At 48.2% G+C, this 7677-nt stretch overlaps 1 protein-coding gene across 1 annotated transcript; it reads left to right on the top strand.

Moving 5' to 3' along the window:
* Positions 1 to 1285: 1285 nt before the first annotated feature.
* Positions 1286 to 7656, top strand: B3gat3 (beta-1,3-glucuronyltransferase 3). The gene is made up of 5 exons (XM_040748008.1): positions 1286 to 1484; positions 2743 to 2917; positions 5866 to 6226; positions 6405 to 6695; positions 7154 to 7656. Exons 1-5 carry the CDS (start codon positions 1403 to 1405, stop codon positions 7250 to 7252), a joined length of 1008 nt encoding a protein of 335 aa, XP_040603942.1. The 5' UTR covers positions 1286 to 1402; the 3' UTR covers positions 7253 to 7656.
* Positions 7657 to 7677: the final 21 nt, after the last annotated feature.

The raw sequence follows: 7677 nt of genomic DNA, 5'->3' as shown, positions 1-7677 counted from the left end.
TGAATTTGCTAGGAAGGAGCTTCTACTCAACTGTTCTGGAGATTGGTAGAAAGATTGCCTGAGTCAGGAGTTCAAGGCCATCCTAGACAATAGACCCTTTCAGATAGGGAAAAACTGCAGGCTGTGGCAGTTTAAGTCCTAAGACTATTATGTATGTTGGAGGCTATTCTGGGCTACATGTCTCAAAACTAAGTGGTTTTTCTTTGGGCCACCTGCTCACAAAAAATGGCATCTAGACTTATAAAAGTTTGGCCCTAGCTTAGGCTTGTTCCTAACTAGTTCTTATAACTCAAATTAACCCATATTTTAACCTGCATTCTTTTGTGTGGCGTGGTTACCTTTACTTTATACTCCCCATCCTGCTTTCTCTGACTAGCTGGTGACTGCCTTCCTTCCAGAGCAGTAAGGTGACTCTAGCTAAATGAAAGGCTTTTGAATGTTTTCGTCAGAACGAGTAGCGTTGAGGAAGTGTGTACTGATAATGAACATTAACTTTCCTTTTGTGTTTTCTTTACATACTGAAACAATATAACAAGTCAGTTTGTGTAGGAGACAGGGTTTCAGGTAGCCTAGGCTGACCCTGAATTCTTCATCCACTTAACCATGGTGTGCTGGGATTGCAGACATGCACCACTCCCATAGGTTTATAAATCCGTGCATACGAGACAAGCACTAGAAAGACTAAACGACTTCCCCCACTGGATATGTAAATTAAGTGTTAGTAAGTAACGTGACAGTTTATCAACTTGGTATCCTTTTACCTCAGAAAACATTTACGTTACAATTCGTAACAGTAGCAAAATTATGGTTACAAAATAGCAAGGAGAATAATTTTATGGCTGGGGAGTCACTACATGAACTGTTTTAAAGGGTCTAAACAGCCAGGCGGTGGTGGCGGGTGGAAACATTAGGAAGATTGAGAACCACTGGAATAGACCCAGCTAAACTGGACTGGTACCTGGCTGGCCATAGATTTCATTCATTGGTTGCACAAGTATTGAACGACAGTTTCTTTGAAAAGCCAATGCCGGGTGCCAGATGCTGAAGGATGAATGGGTGTCTAGAAGACCCAGGGAAGGGGCGGGACTTGTTCTCAATTCCGAGTTCCACATCGAGAGAGGTCCCACGTGCTCCTACCAAGGTTCTGACTGCCACTCTGAACGCTTGACGCAGCGGACGTGGCGTCATCTTCCTAGTTGGCCTACCAGGAGAAGGAACCGGAAGTTGCCTTGGGGAGGGGCGCTACTGGCCGGAAGTGGTCCCGGGTGGTGCTCCGGGTTCTCTAGAACTACTAGTGCGGGGAAGGCGGGGCTCGGGGCGGGGCCCGCGGGAGGGCCGAGGGGCTGGCGGACCCTGTCCCTGCCGGTCCCCGGCGGACCCCGCCTGCCCCGGCGGCGCGGCCATGAAGCTGAAGCTGAAGAACGTGTTTCTTGCCTACTTCCTGGTGTCGATCGCCGGCCTCCTCTACGCTCTGGTGCAGCTCGGTGAGCGGGGCGGGGCGGGATGCGGGGGCCGGCCCTAGGCGCAGGGGATGAGCCTAGCAGACGGCTGCTTCCCGCTCGGCCCTCCGGACAGCTCTCGGTGGCCCCATGCATCTCCACGGTTGCCAGCCAGGCCGCGAATGACGCCGCCGCCGCTGCCGGGCAACCCATTTCTCACCCCTCCTCTCTCTGCCTCTCAGACCCGCTTGCTGACAGATTTTTGAGAATCCTATGTTCATTCTCCCCTCAAGCTCTTGATCTGCGGTGCTTTCCTCCTCAAAGCTATCTGTTTCCCATCCTTCAGGTTTTAGGCCAGATGTCACCGTAGAGAGGACTTCCTAATCACCTTAGCTCAAGTAACCCTTCTTAGTCCCGATCCCTCCTCCCGAGACAGGGTTTTTCTGCAATATTCCTGACTGCTCTGGAACTTGCTCTGTAGACTAGGCTGGCCGAACTCAGACTTTTCTACTCCTTCTTAGTCTAGAAGGTAAAATTTCGATCATAGGTAGAAAGGATAGAAAGATTGACAGATAATCAGCCCAATATGCAAGTTAAAATAGTAGCAGGGCTGACCGTGTAGTGCAGTGGTAATAGAACACCAACAAGTTTGAGCCCCTGGGTTGGAGCCTCAGCAAAGGAAAAAAAAAAAGTGACAGATGGCATTAACAATGAAGAGTTGACCCAGACAGTGGTGGTCCATGCGTTTAACGCCAGCAGTGAGTTCCAGGACAGCCAAGGCTACACAGAGAAACCTTGTCTCAAACAACAATAACAAAAAAAAAAGTTGAGTACTGTGATCCACCATTTGGAAAACAAGCCAATGAGTTAAGGTGTGAGGCCAGCTTGGGGCTATATAGCAAGACCCTATCTTTTGTTTTTTCAAGACAAGGGTTTCTCTGTGAAACAGTCCTGATTGTCCTGGAACTCACTCTGTAGACCAAGCTGGACTCGAACTCACAGAGATCCGCCTGCCTCTGCTTCCCGAGTGCTGGGATTAAAGGTATTTGCCATCGCAGCCCAGCAGCAAGACCCTATCATAAAACAACAACAATAAAAGAAAGATAAAGAGTGCTTGCTAGTGAATTCCCTGCCACTGTGCCAAAAAAAAAAAAAAAAAAAGGAAAGAAAAGTAAAAGTAAAAAAGGGAAGTCCTGAATTGGCTAGGAGTTGACAAGATTTTGGCTCTGGGTTGTTGAACTACTTACTATCTTGTGGTTGTCTGCCCCAATACGCATGCCCTGTTGATGCTTCCTGGGACCAGGCCAGCCATGTGACTGCCTCCCTCCACTTCGAGCCGCAGCTGAGCAGCTTCGACAGAAGGACCTGAGGATTTCCCAGTTGCAAGCTGATCTCCGTCGCCCACCCCCTGCCCCAGCCCAGCCCCCTGAGCCCGAGGCTCTGCCCACTATCTATGTCATTACCCCCACCTATGCCAGGTATGGCTCTGGTACACTCAGAGGGTCTGTGTTTACCAAGAAAATTCGTTAATGATGAATTTGGGGAGGCATTGAACTAGGGGATGATCCTTAAATTAGAGTTTGCAAAATGTTATGATGAATGATCTTCCTTTACTCAGATTTGTGGGGAAATTATTTTTCTAGATAAATGGACGAAGGAAGGGATAATAGGAAGTACATTTCCTTACTGAGTTATTGGTAAGCTTTTTTATCTTCCCTGAGGCAAGCTGTCCTGGAAATTAGCTCTGTAGACCAGGCTGGCCTTTAACTCAGAGACTGGCCTGTCTCTGCCTCCTGGAGTGCTGGGTTTAAGGTGTGAACCACTGCTACCATTACCACCAACGCTGAGTTACTACTAAACTTTGATAGGATAATAAAGTTGGAAAGGAAATTTGAGCTGACAATGAATTAACTCCTCTTAGGAATTTCTTGGTTAGAAAGTTCTGACTCGGGCCAGGCAGTGGTGTCTCACGCCTTTAATCCCAGCACTCGGGAGGCAGAGGCAGGCGGATCTCTGTGAGTTCGAGGCCAGGCTGGACTGACAGCCTCCAGAACAATACAGAGAAACCCTGTCTCGTAAAACCAAAAAAAAAAAAAAAAAAAAAAAAAAACTAAGTCTTTGACTAACTCCAGGTGTGGTAGTTGACATCTGTAATCCCAGCACTTGAGAGACTGATAACTACTGGTTTGCACCCATCCTGAACTACAGAATAAGACTCTGTCTCAGAATAAATAAACCCACAAACAGAAAACACCCAACAACAAAGCAAACTCCAGAGTAAATTAAAAACCCAGGGCTAAGCAAGTTAAAGGGGACAATATTGCTTAGCATTCACTAGACCCTGACAGTGGTCCCCAGAAGTGTGTTGTGGAAAGGGACAGGGTACTCTACCAGCTTTTGGAAATGTTTTGCCAGGCGGTGGTGCCTTACACCTTTAATCTCATCACTTGGGAGGCAAAGGCAGGTGGATCTCTGAGTTCGAGGCCAGCCTGGTCTACAGAGTGAGTTTCAGGACAACTAGACCACTAGAGTTACACAGAGAAACTCTGTCTCGAAAAAACGAAAACCAGGGACTGTGCTAGATGATTGCTTTTTCTTTTTTGCCAAAATCTTGTTTAAGAAAACCAATTTAGGGGTGTAGTTTGGGACCTGAAGCCACGAAGTCTTGTTACCATGTGTACTATGGCTTCCTGGACTCAGATGACTGATCCACCTGGTCAGACAACTGTGGACACCATCACTCACATACACTTACACAAATCACCAACTCCATGAGCAGTGAACCAATGGTGAGGAAACCCAGAAGGCAAACCACATATTCCTAGTGCTTTCTTTAAAATAACTTTTTAAATTTTGAGGTAGGATCTCACATTGGCCCAACTGGCCTGTAGCTTACTATGTAGACCAGCATGGACTACACTCACAGAGATTTTCTTGCTTCTGCCTCCTGAATGCAAGGACTAAAGGCGTGTGCCCCTGTGGCCAGCCCGTCTTGTTTTTCTAAAATATATATTTGTCTGGGAAGTATAACTTGGTGGTTGAGTGCTTGCTTAGCGTGTGCAAGGCCTTGCGTTCAATCCCTAACACTGAAATAAATAAAGAATAAAAGAATAAATACTATTGTTACTAGGGATGATGACATAACTTGTAATCTCAAAGTTCAAAGGTAGTAAGGAAAATTGTTGAGTTTGAGGCTAGCCTGGGCTACATTGTGAGACAGCTCAAAAAGTCAAAATATTTATAAAACTTACAAAGTATTAATCTAGGGGCTGGAGAGATGGCTCAGCAGTTAAGAGAACTGGCTATTCTTCCAGTAGGACCCGAGTTCAATTCCCAGCACCCACATGGCAGCTCACAACTATCCGTAACTCCAGTTCCAGGGGATCTGATACCTTCACACTACCACATAAAATAAAGTTAAATAAAAAAAAAACACAAAAACAAAGTAATCATCTAATTTTATTTTATTATTTTTTGTTATTGATGATTGAACTTTATACTGGCTAGGCAAATATGTTACCACTGAGCTATATTTCTAGCCTCTATCTTATTTTTTTTGAGACAGGATCTCTCTATGTAGTCCTGGCTGTCCTGGAGCTTGATATGTAAACCAGGGTAGCCTCAAACTCCAAAGAGATAAACTTACCTTTACCTCCTAAGTGCTGGGATTAAAAGTATTCATCACTATGCCCATCTTTTTTTTTTTTTTTTTTTTGCTTTAACTTTTTTATTTTGGTTTTTCAAGACAAGGTTTCTCTGTGTAGCCTTGGCTGTCCTGGAACTCTCTCTGTAGACCAGGCTGACCTCAAACTCACAGAGATCCACCTGTCTCTGCCTCCCTAGTGCTGTGATTAAAAGTGCGTGTCATTACCACCTGACTATGCTCATCTTCTTAATCCGGTTTTATTCCTGAGTAAACTTGATGTTTAGATTAAGCCATTTCCCAAAGTATGTAATTTGATAAAACTGAATATTCAGGGTATGATAACTGAGCACTGGGAGGCAAAGATAGGAACAGGCATTCAAGACCATCCTCACCAGCATGTGGAGTTTGAGGCCAGCCTAACAACATGAGAGAGGATCCTGTATCGAAAACCAGGACAAACTACACATGCCCTGTATTCTTGCCCCAGCCTGAGTCCTCAGGTTGAAGTGAGTGATGACCTGGTCTGGAAAGTCAGGGAAGGTCAGCATCTGCATGAAATTGACACTTAAGAGGGAGGCAACTTGGCAGTCTCATGATTCTGTTTTGAATACCTGAAGCCCTGAGTTCTGGCTTAAATAACATATGCACACATCCAGAGCTTGGGCACTGGTGGAGGAAAAGCCAGGGAGATGCTAACAGTGGCCAGGAGCAGCTGTTGTCCTAAGTGCTGTGGGCCAACGTTGCCTGGCCCCTTCCTTCCTGCATCTCTTCCCCCTGCAGGCTGGTACAGAAGGCAGAGCTGGTTCGGCTGTCCCAGACCCTGAGCCTGGTGCCCCGTCTACACTGGCTGCTGGTGGAGGATGCAGAGAGCCCTACCCCGCTGGTCTCGGGGCTGTTGGCTGCCTCTGGTCTCCTCTTCACACACCTGGCTGTCCTAACCCCCAAGGCTCAGCGGCTTAGGGAAGGAGAGCCAGGGTGGGTTCGGCCCCGAGGAGTAGAACAGCGTAACAAGGCCCTGGACTGGCTTCGAGGCAGAGGGGGTGCTGTTGGCGGGGAGAAAGACCCACCACCACCAGGCACCCAGGGAGTGGTGTATTTTGCTGATGATGACAACACCTACAGCAGGGAGCTCTTTAAGGAGGTGAGCCCTGGATAAAGATGGGGAAAGAGACCACCAGGTAGCAGCAGCCTCCTTGTCTTGCTTGCCAGTGTTGATGTAGGCTGCTGGGTGAAGCTGGGGAGCAGTAGGGGTGAGGTGTGAGAGAACAAAGTGCTTCTTTCCCCTGGGCCACCACTCTTTCTTTTCTCATCTCCATTAGATGCGTTGGACTCGTGGTGTCTCAGTGTGGCCTGTGGGGCTGGTGGGCGGCCTGCGATTTGAGGGTCCTCGGGTACAGGATGGCCGGGTTGTGGGTTTCCACACAGCATGGGAACCCAACAGGCCCTTTCCCCTGGACATGGCTGGATTTGCTGTTGCCCTGCCCTTGCTGTTGGCTAAGCCCAATGCCCAGTTTGATGCAACTGCACCCCGGGGCCACCTGGAGAGTAGTCTCCTGAGTCATCTTGTGGATCCCAAGGACCTAGAGCCACGGGCTGCCAACTGTACTCAGGTAAGAGAATGGAGGAACCGGCTCTGGGATGACCAGTTAATGGGAGGAGTGGGAATGCCTCCAGATCTCTGGTCAGCTTTGACTTTATTCTGTTGAAAAGACTACTGAGAGTCAGGACAGGGCTCCTGCTACTTCATCTTACAGACTTCTTTGGACCCCTGTGTATATCAGAGGGTCAAGGGACAAAGCCCCATTTTAGAGGCAGTAAAGTTCCCCCACCCCCATACTTCATACATTATATACCAACTCTGAATGTATTGTTTGTTTGTTTGTTTTTCGAGACAGGGTTTCTCTGTATTGTTTTGGAGGCTGTTCTGGAACTCACTCTGTAGACCAGGCTGGCCTTGAACTCAGAGATCCAACTCTGAATGTAGAAGGGGGCTGGTGGAATCACTTCTAGATCACATACCCCAGGGTCCCTGGCATGGCTGGTTCTGACCCTAAATCTTCCTTCATAGGTACTTGTGTGGCACACACGGACAGAGAAACCTAAGATGAAGCAGGAGGAGCAGCTTCAACGGCAGGGCCAGGGCTCAGACCCAGCCATTGAGGTGTGATGGCAGCCTCACCCTGACTTCTACCTTATTTTAGGCACATACCTTGTGGGACTGGGCTCCAGGCCAGTCCAGGATGTGGTTTTTTTTTAAAAAGACCTGACCCCTCAGAACCAGAGGCAGCCCCTCTAACCACAGGGTGTGGCCCAGCTGCTTCCCTCCCTCCCCCAGCCTGCCATGTGGCACTGCCCACAGGCTGGGGACAAGTAGTTGTTGTATTGAGCCAGGTCCACCCCATTTGGGGTGGAGCAGGACAGATGGACTCAGGAGGGAGGGTGGCTGAGGGAACTGGGTAACTTATTGGGGACAAGCATGCACTGGGGGGGCTAGAGGAGCTGGGCTGGACCCTCCCCACCTGAGCATGCGGATCCCCTTCCTACCTCTAGAATAAAGAATCTCAACCTGGAGAGTCGTGTTTCCTGTCACTT

This window comes from Mesocricetus auratus, unplaced genomic scaffold (assembly GCF_017639785.1).
Source record: "Mesocricetus auratus isolate SY011 unplaced genomic scaffold, BCM_Maur_2.0 Super-Scaffold_4256, whole genome shotgun sequence".
NCBI lineage: Eukaryota > Metazoa > Chordata > Mammalia > Rodentia > Cricetidae > Mesocricetus > Mesocricetus auratus.
This window is presented reverse-complemented; position numbering and strand designations above follow the sequence as displayed.